General features: G+C 29.3%; 2 protein-coding genes across 3 annotated transcripts; both read right to left on the reverse strand.

Annotated features, from left to right (window-relative positions):
- Window positions 1–3,682: 3,682 nt before the first annotated feature.
- LOC101491839 (dolichyl-diphosphooligosaccharide--protein glycosyltransferase subunit 2-like) lies at window positions 3,683–12,128 on the reverse strand. Of its 2 annotated transcripts, none has more exons than XM_004493732.4 (19): window positions 11,774–12,128; window positions 10,915–11,104; window positions 10,741–10,830; window positions 10,345–10,407; window positions 10,034–10,103; window positions 9,829–9,893; window positions 9,362–9,422; window positions 7,838–7,965; window positions 7,642–7,757; window positions 7,420–7,489; window positions 6,711–6,815; window positions 6,490–6,579; window positions 6,235–6,383; window positions 5,875–5,986; window positions 5,714–5,797; window positions 5,241–5,321; window positions 4,930–5,154; window positions 4,446–4,568; window positions 3,683–4,176 (listed from the first exon to the last, which is right to left on the reverse strand). In XM_004493732.4, exons 1-19 carry the CDS (start codon window positions 11,905–11,907, stop codon window positions 4,060–4,062), a joined length of 2,073 nt encoding a protein of 690 aa, XP_004493789.1. In that variant the 5' UTR covers window positions 11,908–12,128; the 3' UTR covers window positions 3,683–4,059. The 2 variants fall into 2 exon arrangements, with proteins under 2 accessions (XP_004493789.1, XP_004493790.1); XM_004493733.4 differs by having other exon boundaries at window positions 9,368–9,422; window positions 11,774–12,127.
- A 1,070-nt stretch (window positions 12,129–13,198) lies between these two features.
- Window positions 13,199–15,380, reverse strand: LOC101492406 (H/ACA ribonucleoprotein complex subunit 3-like protein). The gene is made up of 4 exons (XM_004493734.4): window positions 15,262–15,380; window positions 15,094–15,166; window positions 14,835–14,877; window positions 13,199–13,521 (listed from the first exon to the last, which is right to left on the reverse strand). Exons 2-4 carry the CDS (start codon window positions 15,145–15,147, stop codon window positions 13,424–13,426), a joined length of 195 nt encoding a protein of 64 aa, XP_004493791.1. The 5' UTR covers window positions 15,148–15,166; window positions 15,262–15,380; the 3' UTR covers window positions 13,199–13,423.
- Between the last annotated feature and the right edge of the window lie 1,406 nt (window positions 15,381–16,786).

Raw genomic sequence — 16,786 nt, forward strand, 5'->3', positions numbered from 1 at the left:
TAACTAAAACATGTGTGGATCAAACTTAGTTGGACTTTCAATTCTTTCTAAAACTGTCACTCAATTTTAGTTAAAGTAAATTTTTATAATTAGTATGTATAATTATAAAAAATACACTCAAATTTTGTTTTTATCAATAACTAGGATTATATAGCGGGGTGGTAAAATATTAATTCAAAAAAATTAATGCAACAAAAAAGTATTATATATATAATATTCATATTTATATCTACTAACAACATTTATAGTCTATCAAAACATCCAACATTTCATGTATATTATGAAAATTATCTATAAGTAAATTTAAACTATTAATTTTAGAGGTTTGTATAACATTAATTATTTTATTGATTTTTGTAGTAATTGTAATGTATTAATAAAAAAAATAAGCATTATATAATAATTTACTAATCTCACAATTTTAGCATAATGTACTTATAGTCAACTATTAATTTATTACTATTTACTTAGGGTATTTATAATATATAGTATAATAACTATACAGTAGCATATTAAAAGAATAGTTTAATTAAAATAATATGGTGCATATAATCCTTTAATTCGATATGTGCAATTTTTTGTAATATGTTATGAAATTTAACAATTTTTATTTTATAATATTAATATTTCATAAATATTAATTTGGTTGAAGATGTTAGATTAACGGTACAAAATGAGTGTTAATCAACTCACAATCTCCATACAATTTTATCTTTCTTTTAAATATTTTCTTCATCTTCTTCCCTGCAAAATACCTTAATCAATTTCTTAACGTTTAAATTAGTGGACATATAAAATACACTTGTAGTAAATAGATTCATATAATCTTTGTGTTTATTTTGTTTAAGATGAAATATATAAATACGAAACAAAAAATCTTTTTATATCAAAGTATATTTAAAACATATTTTAAGAAATTAAAATTCGAGAATAAATAATTGAAAAAAGTATAACTCAAAATTCATAAAATTTGCTGAATTGAAAAAAAGTTAATTAAGTTTAAATACTGTATTAATAGCTTAAAGTTTATAAAATTTGCTTCTGGACCCTTCAAAAATGAATTTACTCAGCCTTTAAAAAATGTACTATTATTTTTATTATATACTACTTAAAATATGTGTTTGTGAGCATTCAGACAAACAAGAATAGGACTATAACTAAATGTTATTTAAAGAAGACATTTGTTTTAAAAGTTGATGATTGAATAAATTAAGAACTGGACTCTAGTCCATAAAATTGAAAGAAGTGCACAATGCACCCGTGTCTATAACACTGTATAATCAACAGATAACGTTAAACTAGATTGAACACATGGCTTGTTCAAATTTTTAGATAAAAATAAAGCTCAAAATTTAATATCAATGTTGTTTAGCATGGAAAATTGGACACAAATGTCTAGGGTTTTTAACAAACAAAAAAACGTATGATTTATAATACAAGTGTTATATTACATCCACAATAATACATTCTATAAATTTGGTCTCTAACCGTGTACACGTCGGTGAACAACTATAATCATATTAACTATTAAAATATGGAATAATTGTCACCATATTAACTCTTAAAACATGGAATATTCGGTCTTATTATCGATATTGTGGATTTTAAACATTATATGAATAAATATAATATATTATTTTAAATAGTTCATTTAATTAGATAATTACATAAATAATTGTTTTTTACAAATATTCAAATAAATTATAATATTGTATTGTTAATAGTTTATAATTTAATATAATCAAAGTCTAATATTGTAGTTGAAATATACACGATCAAATTATTATGCAATAAAGATAAATATTAAGTTAAACTTAAAAGAATAGTTAATCCACAATACATAAATAATTAAAGTCATGACTATCAATAACCTTATAAACTTTTGGTATAATAAAAGATTTTACAAAAATTATATGTCATAGACACAAATGACTTTTTATTTATTTTAGAAACACAAATCAAATTATTCCGATTAATTATCACAAATTTAAAATAGATTTGATTTTTCAAATATAAAATTATCACTATTGAATTCTTATTTTTGTGATCATATTTGATTCATCTAACAATTTATCACTCTTGTCGCCACATAAGTGAAGAGCTTCAAAGTTAGTTGTCGCCACATAAGTGAAGAGCTTCAAAGTTATATGCATGTGCATATTCTACAAAATTCATATGTAAAATCTAAAAATAATAAACAAAATTAATTGTTTACTTCTTTGTCATGGAATGTAAAAGAAAAAGAGTAAAAGACAATAACAATACTTATTTAATCATGATTTGGTTTTTAAGTATTCATATATTTGTCACTGCGTTTTTTATGCACCGAAATAAATATTGGTCCCGTAACTTTTTTATATTTATCGATTATAAATATGTAACTCGTATTTTTTATATTAATGACAAATATTTGTTTCATTTTTTTTATCTATCAATAATAAATATTAATTTTGTGAGTATTTTTAATATTTATTAATGACAAATGTTTCTCTCATATTTCGTTTATATTTCATCGGTGACAAATTTGTATCTCGTGTTTTTTTATATTTATTCGGGATAAATATTTTTTCCGTGTTGTTTTTATTTATCAATGATATATATTTGTCTCATATTTTTTTATATTTATCTGTGACAAATACGTGTCATGTATTTTTTTTTTTATATTTATCGGTGATATATATGTCCCGTATTTTTTATATTTTTAAGTGATAAATATGTATCGGGGATTTTTTTATATTTATTCGTAACAAATATTTGTCTTGTGTTGTTTTTATATATCAATAATAAATATTAATTATGTGTTTTTTATATTAGTCGGTGATAAGTGTTTATACGTGATTTTTTTTAATGTGACAAATATGTGTCACATTTTTTATGTATCAATAATAAATATTTATTCCGAATTTTTTATGTTTATTAGTGGTAAATATTTGTCCTGTATCTTTTTATATTTATAACAGTTAAATATGTGTCTCATATTTTTTTATGAATCAATAACATATATTTGTCTTTAATTAAAAAAAAAACATATATTTATCTAGTGTTTTTATATTTTTCAGTGATAAGATTTAAATTCATGATGCAAGATGAAAGTTAATAAGATTTAAATTTTGTAATTGAGAAATATAATGGAAAAATGATGGAAAAAGATAGATAAAGTAAATAGTACATTGATTAATAGATAGTGTGATGGATAAAGTAGTGTGTCAAAGTGGTTAATAAATAATATGATATATGTAGAGATATTTTAGACTTTTATATTCTTGATTTTGAATGTGTCAATAAGTTGAATAAGGGTATTAGAAATGGTATTAGAATAAATTCCATTATATGTTGTTTATATATATATATATATATATATATATATATATATATTAGACAAAATTGTTTTGGAAATTATGCAACCAGTTAATGATAAAACTCAGGGAATTGGTAGTCTGAAACCGCTTATGTATGTTGGTATCGGAAAAGAAAATTATAGAAATTAAAAATAAAATTTTATTGAAAATAAAAAATTATAGAAAATGTTACTTTTCTTTAATGGTATAATTGTAATTACGTCTAATTTATAAAATAACAAAATTAATTAAAAATTGTTCATTCTCTAATAAATACCATTATATATTTTTTATATATATATATATATATATATATATATATATATATATTAGACACTTGTAGATACTACCAAAACACTTCATGATATATAGAATCCAATACTGACTATATGTAGCTAGAGAATACATGATATTGGACTGTGAAAGAGTTTAAAAGGAAAAGAAAAGTATAGAAAAAATTAAATAAAGAAGCTATGCCTACCATATCATGGAGAGCTGCGATATGCTAAAACACGGTTGTAATGGCTTTCATCAAGATAAAGTAAGATCAAGACAAAGCTTTTCTCTTTTCGATATGATTGAATTCTCTAAATTATAACGGGCTACAACAAAGGTCCTACAAAATTGGATTAGTACCATTCTTTTAGTGAAAAACTCAGATAATCATGCCATCGCTTTATAAATATGCCATCTCGTTATAAATAGACAATCTTCCTTTTACTCATGCAGACTTCAGCTTAGCTGATGTTGAAGCAAGATGGGAAAGAATTCTATGACCCACTAACATCAGAAAAGCTCCCAAGAACCCGAAAACTTTGAGTGTCGTGAACAAGTCCAGCTGCACAATAGCAAAAATGTCAAAGAGACGAGCACTTTATATTGAAAAAGGACAATATAATTCTGCCAGAAGAGACAGAAATTGAACATAGTTCCACCAAAAACTGAAAAACCAATCATCGATCATTCTCACCAGCTCTGCGAGTCGAGCATATTATTTAATCATTGTTACTACTTTACATGGATGAATAATTATCACAACAGAAGAAACTGACAAACATATTCAATAAGGGAACGTCGACAATGCCAAGATGGAATAGGATGGCATACCTTCAACCAGAAAAGTACATAAAGCAATAGAACAGCGGCAATGCCAAGATGAAATAGGATGGCATATGTAGTGGGCACTGCTGAAGAAGGAAAGTTCTTGAAGTTCACCCCCAAGCGTAATAGCTGTGAATTATGTCAAAGACAGTCACAAAAGTTAACTAATATACAGAAATATGTAAAAATAAGAAGAAGAAAAAAACAAGACAGCTAAATCATGATTTTGTTCAAGTAACTTCAAAGATACAACAACACTTGAGGAATGTGCCAAGAAAATCAGGCCTATACTGCCCAACCTTCCTATATATAAGTGGAGTATACCTATATATTAACGCATGCAATAAAAATAATTAACATTTCTAGATAACTTCCACTGGACTTTCTCTTTCCAATTTTTCTATTATTGCCATTACATCCACTGCCTTATACTTAAAGGTGCCAACCTATTTGTGTGCCATTTTCTAGGGTGGATTATGATAGGACTTACCCCTACCAAAAAGCCAATGAATGGCAAAAGAGTCAGAATTAAGAAAGCGAAAGAGAGATTCTGCGGTGGTCGCTTTTCAGGAGCCCTAAACAAGTGAGCTATCTCTGCCTTTGGCCCATATCTTGAGTAAGGATCAACAGGTAGTGGAGGAAGACGTGTTGCCTTCTCAGGTGCTTCTGGAAGATCTAATTCTACAAAACCAAGTGGCCGCAAGAAAGAGTTCTCCTGAAATCATAAATAGTTTTTGTTCAGATTGCCTTTTGGTATTATGGGAAGAGGGGAAACAAACCAAATCAAGTAGTGCATGATACCATGACAGCATCACCAACAGTCAGCTCAATGTCATATCTGCCCGAGAGATAATAAAACTTGTCCACCAAGCCAAGAAAATCCTAAGAAACAAAATTACAAATGTGAGTAAAACTAAAACTATATATGGGTAGTAGATGAGAATGATGTGACCTATACAGCCTTCGCTAAAACATCAGGTGACACAATTATAAGCCCCCCAATCCCAGTCCAGCTCAAAAGCAATTAGGGGATGCTGATTTATATTTAACTGCATGTAGTTCCCGCCTAATAGATTAAGAAAACCCTCACTTACAAGTGGTTAGAGCCACGTCGTATTAAAACCAGCACATTCCTTTACCACTCTATGTTTACTTGATTTCTAATATTTAGAATGGTAGCAGTTTGGCACTTAAACAGAAAATCCAACTCAAGAAGTACACGAGAATAGACATCTTAACCTAGACAATGAAAAATACAATATGAGAAACTTAACAAGAATAATCTCGAACTTCTTGCCGGTATTTCCAACCACAAAGATGTGTTCATACGTTTTCTCGTGCCTCAACTTAAGCAAAACCTGCAGAAGAACACATGTTTAATAAAGAGACCATTGAAATGACATCATTTAAAAGGTCTAATGCAACAACTACAAACCTGGCGTGGCTTAAAGGCATGGCCACGAGGCGTAATCAACTGGAAAGAAAAACGCAACTTTTGAAGGTGGTTAGCTGAGAGCGAAACAACATCAGTTCCAGCCAAATCTAGCCTGCATAAAAAATATTAAGAATTGAAATAAAGAAATAAAAACATAATTAATAGAATTGCTAACAGAAATACAACACTAAGATTTAAATGTAATGGTATTCAGCTCGGACTTCAAACACAACATAAAAATAAAATGGCAAACATATGATATGACAATCAGACATACTAACTGATAATTAAGTGAACTGATCCTGAATATAATTGCAAAAAAAATTCAAAGATTTTTTAAAACCATTAATAGAAACCTACTTTTTTTGGGTTGCATCACTTCCAAGATCACTGTCAAGAACTGCAATCTCTGCGTTGCTAACTTCAGCAATGCCAGTGACATATATTGGCACATGAATTTGCCCTCCAGTAGCATAAATATTTTCACTACCAGAATCATGAAGCACCATCTACAAAATAGGCTTAAAACATTATAAGTAACAAGAAGATACAAAAATAAATACACCTTGATGGAACTGAAAGGAAAATTGTCACTAAATAAACATACACGAATACCTCAAAAACAAACACATAAGTTCCCACATCGACATTATCTGGGAAAACACCCATGACATGAAGTCCACTACTTTGATCATACTGGAGCTCCTGTAGTACACAATATGGGCAGTATATTCAAAAAATTGATAATAGCACACACCAGAGATAATAAAGAATCCCATAATCCAATTTACTTTACTACATCCACTCCTAAAAATAATCATTGACATGTCACTCACCTTGTCTGCAATAATGGCCGAACCTTTGGCGTCAGTGTGAAAAGCTCGGACAAGCTTAACTGTTAGAGGTGGTGCGGCTGAACCAAGTACTGTATTCACCCTAACCTGGTTAATTTTGAAATAGAAATTTGTCATATTTTCCGAAGTGAACAGCTGCACAATCATCGAAGTACTGAAGAATAATCGATGCAGCCAACTGATGCATGCGATGTTAATGTACTATTGCAAGTAAAAGAATTGACAAGCAAGAAATGGGGGAAGAGTTTGTTAAGCTCCATAACAATAATAAACAATGGCACATAGGAAAGTGTAACATGAAGAATTTAAAAGGAGATTTTGAAAATGAAAGAACTAATAAGTAATAATAACCAGTAGCCTACTGTGACAGCAAGCCTAACTGGAACTAAGAACTGTAGCAGTAATCTTTTATAGATTTGAGTCAAACAACATATTTTCTGACAGAAAAAGTGGTAAAACATAATCTAACAGGGTGATTGAGGCCCAAAACGGATAAAGACCGAACACTAGTTATGCTACAGTCTATTCTCCGTCCTTCTTTGTTAAAAAGAATTTGCAAATGATGTAAGGCATTGGGACTGAAAACCAGTGTGCACTATCAACTATCCTTTCGCATTCCTAACTTACTATGGACTGCGAATTATAAGACTACCAAAATAAGGACTTTAAAGACTTTAACTTCATTACTTACCTTAAGCTGATCTTCTTTGGACAATGAATAGACTGTTGCAGGAAGTGACAGCACCAATGGGATGGGAACCCTGCACACCAAAACAAGAAATTCAAACCGCATGTTGTTACTGAATATTATTAAGATGTCAAGGTATCAGCAAAGAATAAGAAACAAGAGAGAAAAAAGACACCACTATAAATCTTTACTAAAATTACAGATTTTTCCTCAATAAGCACTTGCCTTTTGCTCTCCAGAAGAGCTAATGATTCAACTTGATTGAAGAAGTCCTTGGCACTTCCTGGGACTCCAATGGCTAGAAAAAAGTTTGCTAGACCCAATATTTTATCCCCTGGAAGCTGGTAATAAAAGCCAAAGCATCAACGAAAAATTCAAGTAGATTTAAAAATAAGAGAGCAATCACTTACGATTCACATACATCGATTTTTCCAGAAGTTACAGCAGCAAATGATGTAACCCCTCGAATAACTGAAGAAGTTGTGGTAAGAGAACCCTGATGCTCGCGACCACCACCAAACTTCTCATCAAAATAAAATGTTCCATCGTCTGCAAAAAGATAAAATGTTCATCTAAGAGCAGTATGATCTCACTAGGATGAAGCATGTTGCATTAAAAGTGGCAAGGCCTGGCCAGTTATTACAACAATCAACAGCAAAAAATTAGATAAACTTTAGGGGAATAAATCGATTTTTTGGAGAGATAGACAAGTTTTTTTAATGACTAAAAGTTTTGCAGCAGATTAAGTCACATAATGTTGTCAGACAACACCCAGCAGGATTTCGTAACACACTGAAGCTAACATGAAATGACTAATCCTATACCCAGCCCAGCAACATATATAGAACTTGATTGCCACAAAAAATGGGCCGTCAAGACCCAAGCATTTTAAGGTGTTTGGTTGAAGGTAGATGGAGGGGAGGGGAGGGCGCAAAACTCCTCCTAAAGTGGTTTTTGCTCTCCCTCCATTTTCGGGGGATTTGAAGGGAAGGGGAGGAGCTCCGTATAACTAAAAAACCATTTAAATCCCTCCTCTCCCCTTGAACCAAACACAAAACCATTAAAATTCATCCCCTCCCCTGAACCAGACACACCCTTAAGGAGACGTGTCTTATATCTCCATGTCACTTAATTCATGAAAGTGGGATAATAACTTGATCAATGATAATAGCTAATAACAAATCCCATTTGATGAAGTTAAAGGTTTCTAATAATAAAGAGAGAAGCGAAAGTATAAGTACTTAAAATTATGAGTATGGTCTTATATGATTGATGATTTGATGATAAAAGAAAGACATGTACTAATCCTTATACATATACAACACCCCAAAATCCTAAAGATAGAAGGAAAAAAAATTGATTACAAATTTATAATTAAAAGGGTTAAATAAAGTTTTAATCTATAAAATTTCAAATTTTCATTTTAAGTCTCTATAAAAAAAAATTACATTTTTAACTCTACAAAATTATCATACAAGTAGCTTTAGTCTCTGTTGCAACATCAACATGTTTACATAATTATAAAAAGTTCATCCACAAAAGATAATCTCAAAATTCGATTTCTAGATTCATATTTTCGTTACTTTAACTTGAGTTTATGACGTTTAAAAAATTCATATTTAATTCATCATAAGTTAAAAATTCTAAAATTTTGTGGAAGGACAGTTAAACATCTTTTGTTCCATCAAGAACTAAAAATACTTGCAGCATAATTTTGTAGGGCTTAAAAATTGTATAAAAAAAAAACTACAGGGACTAAAAATGAAATAAAGAGATAATCTGATATACCCCAAGATTAAAAGAAATCCTATGTTTAGAATGTACCATTTATCAAAGAAAAGCTCTATTAATGGTTACCATGGCTGATACACCCATGCAAAGGAAATCTAATTTTATAAATGTACATTAACAATTATAAATTTGGATAAGGTAAAAGCAAATTTACCCATACCATATTTCTGGATGCTGTCAAAAAGCTTCAGTATATCACTTTTCACCGTATTTACCTGACAATAAGAAACTAATTCAAGATATTGATAGAAGTACCAGGAGGCCCAAGACAAAGTATGTTTCCATGATGCATTATAAACAACAAAAGCATGTAAACAGATGAATTTTCAGAAAAATGGAGTGCTAGTAAATTTAACATCAGATTTTTCAGCATTGCTTTTTTTCCATCACTTTTCCCCCACTTATTTTCATTTTCATTCAACAATCCCCAGCTGGTTTTGATTAGTTTACAAATATTCTAATGAAAAATCTTGACAAGAATCTTGCATATCATAATACAATAATGCAAATAATTAAACCTATGACTTTCTAGACCACATATAAAACTTTTCAACTAAACAAGCTTTAAAATTTAAAGTACAGAAGCAATTCAACTAACCAATTTAAGACTCAGAACATTACCCTAGACTGATCAATTTCAGAAGATGCTAATGAGATCACTCCGGCTAGTGCTTCAAGTGCTAATCCTGTGGAATGCATGAATAGCTTAATTTGTCATTATAGGTAAACAGCAATAGTTCGAGGGATTCTGCATTGCCAGTTTCAGCGCAAAAAGTATTGTTAAGCAAGAATTAGAACCTCAGCATATTTCCATATATATCATTACCAGCAGCAGAGGTACTAGACTCTGGATTATCAGAACTGTAGCGCCATCTTCCATCACTTTGGCTCAACGCCTGCCAATAGTGAAGGACATGACAATGACGTCACAACAGACATGACAGTTTGAAGTGCAATTGAAGCAGCAACCAAAATCTTATGTAAGTCATGAAGTGAAACAAATAAAACTGGAAAGGGTGCAGTTCAGTTCTTAATATGAATCTTCTATCAGCATATTAGATGGGACCAATATGGTAGTTATCCTGTAGCAGACCAAAGTCCCCACATTACTCTATACCAAAGATAATGAAAACAGACCTTTATTGAATGGAAAATCCCATCAGCATCAGCAAGAAGCACATCAACATCAGGTGCCTGATCCTGGAAACAGAGAAAGGGAATATCAAAAGCAGAAAACAACCATAATGAAATGTAATAACATTTCAATTTGCAAGTCACAATTAAAAATTTGTAGTATTCAATTGAGGAGACACTTCCACTACAAAAATAGTATACTAAAAGAAAAAAGGCATATTTGGAGAATACTAGAAGGACCAGAAGAATTTGTGCTTATCAACTAGATAAGCAGGATGAGAGACAAATTTACTATGAGTTGATAGGTCAAGAAAATTATCTTCAACAATACCCCAGCATCCCCAGAGAATTCCAATTAAAGCTCATGTAACAGCCCACTGAGTTTACCAAGTTAAGTACCTTTATAAGAACCAAACTTCCAATTGTATAGTACATGTCGACCAAAGTAGTTGCATCATTGACGGTAGCTTTAAGTCTTGAAGCAATATCCTTTACAAAAACAAAAAAATCTAGCATTAACGTTCAGAACTCGTCTCATCATAAAATAATACTAATATCATCCCACAAATTTACCTGAAAAACAGCCCTATCAACCTTGCATTTCAATATGCCATCGACCTTTAAGGCAAAGAACAAATCCTTCAGACGAGAGGACGGCCCAAGATTTTCCACTACCTTCTGACAAGTGGTTGCACTCACATCAGGCTTATTCTCAATCGCAAGAATCTCAAAAACTTTCAAAGCCTCATATGCGTCTTCTAAACTGATAAGATAACAATACAATAAAAATGAATTTAATTACATAGTTATCTAACCAAAAATTTCAACAAAGTGGTGCAAACCCAAAATATTAGTTGATGACAGAGCTATAATATAATCTTCTGTTATTTTATTTCAAGGATATGCTTACACCAGAATGTTACATTGCAAACAAATAAGACAAAATCACGCTAAAAATAAAATTCCCGTGCATTTTTTTCGAAAGAAAACGATAATTAAACTGTGCCAGAGAGTACGAAAGCAATATTTATCAGAATTTAAATTGGCGAAAATCTAGTTATACTCCCTGCAGTACAGACTCCTCTAATCGAAGGTTTGTCCCGAAGTCAGACACCTCTAGTCGAAGGTGTGTCCCACACGGACACCGAGATTACACTCAACAAATTCATTTTTTCAAACTATCACCAGTGCCTGTTTCAATAGTATTTATGTTTCATAAACTTATACTAATACTACTACAACTTTGCACTGCTCACACTGATTTATACGAAATTAAATCACTAGGAAACGATATTTGATTATTTAGATTTAATGAGACGCATAATATAAGGATAAATATATCTAGAATATAAGAAGTAAGCTAAGCGTGTATTGGTTGAACCAAAGTAGGCATGAAAAAACACGTGAGGATTTTGGAGAGGGTTGAATTGACCTGGAAGAGGAAGCATCGAAAATCTCTAAAGCAGCGGAACGATGAGAATCAGAGATTGGAGCGGGAATGGTGACGGCGTTGCAGATCGAAATAGCGTAAAACAGTAAGAGTAATTTTGGTAGGTTACTGGCCATTTCTGCAGCTATGAATCAGAAAATTTGAAGGGAAATACAAATCGCATTTACGACTTCGACGCGGAAAAGCGTCGGTTAGAGATTTGAGAATTGAGATTGAGAATAATAGATGAGAATTGAGACTATGACATACGCGAACGAAGCAACGACTTCCACACTGATCAGTGCGCGAGTCTGAACTAGCTAGTAGTCGTCTTGGTCATCCGCATCAAATTTTATTACCAAAAAAGTCCTTCTATTCATTTTTTAATTCCTATCAAATATATCTTCCAAATAATCTAATAAAACTGGTCAATTATAAATCAATGCATACAAGGATTGGTTATTTATCAAAAATAAAATAAAAAGGAAAATAATTGATTTAGTCATTATAATCTTATTATTATTAAATAGATGTTTTTTTTCAAGTTAGCCGTCATTATTGTGATATTTTAGTTTTTTTTTTTCGATTTAGTCCTTTATTTTAATTTTAAATGACAATTTGATCATATTTTAAAATATCAATAATTTTATCCTTTTTTTATAAAGATTTATCAAAAAATTTAAACAAAATCCATAAATTAATTATCATCTTCAATATAATGCAAATTTCATCAAATGCATAACTCAAATATTCAAATAAGCTCATATTTTTATCTTCAACAACATCAAATAAAGAATGAAAATGAATTTATTTAAAGATTCAAATTATAGATTTGATAAATTTACATTATATTGAAGATGATAATTAATTATATGAGTTTTGTTTGAAAATTTTGATAGAATTTTTGAATTATCATAAATAAATAAAAAAAGATAACATTGTTGACATTTTATAACATAAAAAATCAAATTGTCACTTTAAATTAAAATAAATAATCAAATCAGAAATAAGAGAAAAAAATAAAGAACTAAAACATTAATTGAAATTAAATTAATAGACTGTTAATGCTATTTAGCCTTTTTTTTTTATGAACTAAATGGTAATGAAGTATATTATATAATACAAGTATTAAATGTTATACTATTAATTAAATATTTATTAAGAAATGAACTTTTTCACAATGCTAAAGAAACTATTAACTTGAAATTTGGTTTCTAGCTATGCATATACAAGTTTTTATATTAATTTCTACTACTTCAATATTAGCATCATTATTAATCTTTAATGTTATAAATTCATTTTGATAACTATCATTCTTGTTGCACGTTGGACAAGTTAACTTTAATCTGGTTTTATGTCTAAAACTTTAATCTGGTTTCAAAATCTCCCAAAACCGGCCATCTATTATGCAAAACAATAGAATTCAAGTAAAAGAAAATTTTAATCATAACATATAAACGGCAAACATCAATACAAAATCATTCATTCATCAGTGAATTTCATCATTCGCCACTTTGTTCATTTGGACAAGATATTGACGGAATCGGTTAAAAACAGAAAAAGCATAAATGATCCAACTACTTCACACCAGCTCTAGATTAGAAAACACTGCTTAGTACTGAAGGCATAACATTAATAACTATAGCTTGAATATCAATATTTTGGAGCTGGATGCTGGGTTGGTAGCAGTCCAAGTCGCTTCTTCAGAAGAATTCTTTGCCTTGAGAATTGGTCATCAGGTGAAAACCGGGCTGCAGTTCAGGAAAATTAAAAAACAGTCACTAATAGCAGTAAATAATTAATATTGGACCGTATTTGTCATAGTTGTCAAAACACAACAAGGGTAATGTTAAATAAGCAGTGATGATTTCACCAATGAAAAATCAGGGGAGTACAAAACAGACCTTCATAATAAATATATGAAGTATCCATTACTTAACAATTCTAAACATTTGCCTCACACATTTGTCTCATTTTATTAGCAAATGACAGACAGAGAAAACTAAACTAAGCTACCAAATTCTACATCAAATAATTGTTTTCAATGACCAACAACAAAAGAATCCCACAAATGTCTATGGAAGCCCCAATAAGAAAAATGTATCAGTTATAAACCTTGAGGGTCTGTTTGCAAGTTGAGTATTGGAGGGAAAGACTTTGGAGGCCTAAGTCTATATATATTTGATATTTTGTAAAAATTGAAAAAACAACATGATAAATGAGGATGTAATATCATGTTGTTCTTTTATTTTATTTGTTAAATATCAAATATTGACTTAATCCTCTGACGTCCTCCTCTCAAAAAACCAGCAAACACATCCTTAAAGTTAGATTGTTAGCAGTAGACATTATTTAAGACAGAACATTATAATGTTATTGTTCTGTGTATGTGTGTAACGTTGTATAACCAACATCACGTTAATGACTATGTTTCTTAGTTAATGGATTAAGGCAAAAAGGATATAGGGCTTGGTTTGGATTAGCTTCTAACTTAGAGGAACTTAATTAAAATAAATTCATGATTCTTCACTAACAGAAAATTTCTTATAAACTTAAAGATGTGTATCGAGAAGTTAAACAGGATAGGACAGCAAAATTGAGATGCAATGCCTAATTTCAAGGAGTTGTTTTTTGAAGAAAAAAGAATGTATTAATTGCAATATATTTTTTATAAAAATTTGTTGACAAATTTTTCCAAGCTTCCTATGGGTGTACTTAGATCAAATTAGTTCCAACTTTCACTATTACAACGACAGAACTGAAGCACAAAATGACCATGAGCCCAAGTTACAAAGGAAAATTGGTTCCTCTAAAATGAGTAGTTAGTAAAGTGATAAAATCTTCTGAGTTAATACTTTAAGAACAGACATGATTTCTTATTCATATGCATTACATAAAACAGAGGTAGAAGAAACAATAAATCAATACAGAAATCAAAAACAAAGAAGCAGCATTGAAAATTGAAAAACCATTTTTTAATCATTTACTCATATTTAAAATATAAATTAAAAAATATTACAAAAGTGATCAAAGCAATAAAAGTATACTGAATTTATCAAAATACCTGGATGAGCAGATTGCGTAGCTAACCCAACCGGTGACTCTTTCTGCAGAGAAACGCAACAAAACAAGTGTCACTTTTTCAAGTATAACTTCAAGATTTATCAATAAACCACTCAAACTTTTACTCACTACTAAATGCAATTTTATTACTAGAAAGGACTACTACAAATAAATAAATAAGAAGTGAAGAAGATAATAATAAAATATCGAGAGAAAAAAATTCCAGTTTTTTATTGAAGCTTCGATTGAGAAGAATTTACCTTAGTAGTGTAGACTTTGTCACCGTTATCGTTAATATAATATCGAAGATACATGGTGACTGAAACTTTGACACTACAAAAAAATACACATATTCATAAATTATCAGCAAGGGTGTGGGAGAGAAAAAAAATAGTTCGTGACGACGTCGTGAGTTATCAGAAGCATACCTTGTTGAAAAACAAAAGAGAGAAACCTAAGACGGAGGCGAGGAACGAGCGAGGGTCAAGGAAGGAGACAGGGTTTAAGGTTTTGTGATTCTTTAATTTGGTTTGTCTATGGGCCTTTATTTTATGTTACCCAAGAGCCAATATATAACGGGCCCTCACAGATATTTTTTATCAGGCCCATTTTAAAAAAATTATCTATGCTACAATTAAAAGGAATATTTTATTCACCACCTCCTACCTATACTAGTCACTTCCATAAAAAATACAATTTTGTTGCAAAATTTACATATTTTCAAAACTTTACCTGAACATGGAAATTTCAAAATGAAAATTTTTCAGAATTTTAAAACTTTCCAGCAATCTGAAATATTTGAAATATAAAATTTGTAGATTTTTCGAAAGTTTCAAAGTTTTCAAACGATTTAAATTTTTGAAGATTTTATAAATTAAATTTTTTAAATAAGTATTATATTTTAAAAGTTTCGAAAATTTTCAGTTTTACTGAAAGTTTCAAAATGTAATATAATTATTTTAAAATAGTTAAATTTTTTATTTTAAATATTATATTTATAATAAAAATATTAATTAAATTTAATATATTTTTTTAAATCAGGTATGAATATAGTTGATGATGAATTTTTTAATACACATTTTTTATTTTATTTTTTATGGGACACGTTTTTAAAAGTTGTTATATAAAATTCTCATGCATAATTCTCGTTCAATTGACAAATATCTATATTGTTAAGTTAATCATAATGTCTCGAGTTCGAACTCAAACTTTACAATTGTATATAAGTTTACGTGGTAGTTATATCATCTTATTTATAAATAAATAAAAAAACATTCTTGCATATAAAATATGTACATATTTTTAAAATTTTAATTTTTCAATACACATTTTTCAGCTTTAAACTTTTCAATAAATAAAATTTATTCTAAAAATTTTAAAATTAAATTTTTCAGAATTTCAAAAAAATTCAATGAAACAAAATATCCTCTAATTAATATTTTAGTTAAGCAATTACACAAAAGTTTACTAAACCAATTAAGGATATTTTTATAAATATTATTATTTAGTGTATCTACTAATTGGAAAACGAACTTATATTTGGTCTCATATGTCATATATATATATATATATATATATATATATATATATATATATATATATATATTTAATTTTGTAAAAATAATATATGTATTCAAATGATTTATAAAAGTATTTTATAATTCTACAAGTAAATGTTGGTTTGGGTCTCTTGAAAAAGACAAATGATGTCACAGTGGTCCATGAAAGTAAATTAATAATCCCTTGAATTTTTGTCAATCATTCACTCAAACGACCATGTTTTGCATTTTGTTGGACCATGAGATTATTTTGTTCACAATAAATTGACAACCTCTACGGGTGTTTTTCTTTTTAATTTTATCTTCATTGTAATTAAGATTATAAAAACCTACTAACTTGTAATCAATTGATTTCTTACATAAATCAACTAAACATTAGTAGTTCCTTTAAGCT

Source organism: Cicer arietinum, chromosome 3 (genome assembly GCF_000331145.2).
Source record: "Cicer arietinum cultivar CDC Frontier isolate Library 1 chromosome 3, Cicar.CDCFrontier_v2.0, whole genome shotgun sequence".
Classification (NCBI taxonomy): domain Eukaryota; kingdom Viridiplantae; phylum Streptophyta; class Magnoliopsida; order Fabales; family Fabaceae; genus Cicer; species Cicer arietinum.

What these genes read in the sequence shown, in the direction of transcription:
- LOC101491839 (XM_004493732.4), bottom strand. Translation starts at nt 11,907, where the DNA reads ATGGCCAGTAACCTACCAAAATTACTCTTACTGTTTTACGCTATTTCG. An exon ending in AGAAGTTCGAGATTATTCTT is followed by an intron (nt 5,322 to 5,713) that starts GTTAAGTTTCTC and finishes TTTGTTTCTTAG; the next exon opens with GATTTTCTTGGCTTGGTGGA. An exon ending in TCATTGGCTTTTTGGTAGGG is followed by an intron (nt 4,569 to 4,929) that starts GTAAGTCCTATC and finishes CATAATTCACAG; the next exon opens with CTATTACGCTTGGGGGTGAA.
- LOC101492406 (XM_004493734.4), bottom strand. Translation starts at nt 15,147, where the DNA reads ATGTATCTTCGATATTATATTAACGATAACGGTGACAAAGTCTACACT. An exon ending in ACAAAGTCTACACTACTAAG is followed by an intron (nt 14,878 to 15,093) that starts GTAAATTCTTCT and finishes GTTTCTCTGCAG; the next exon opens with AAAGAGTCACCGGTTGGGTT. An exon ending in TACGCAATCTGCTCATCCAG is followed by an intron (nt 13,522 to 14,834) that starts GTATTTTGATAA and finishes CCTGAACTGCAG; the next exon opens with CCCGGTTTTCACCTGATGAC.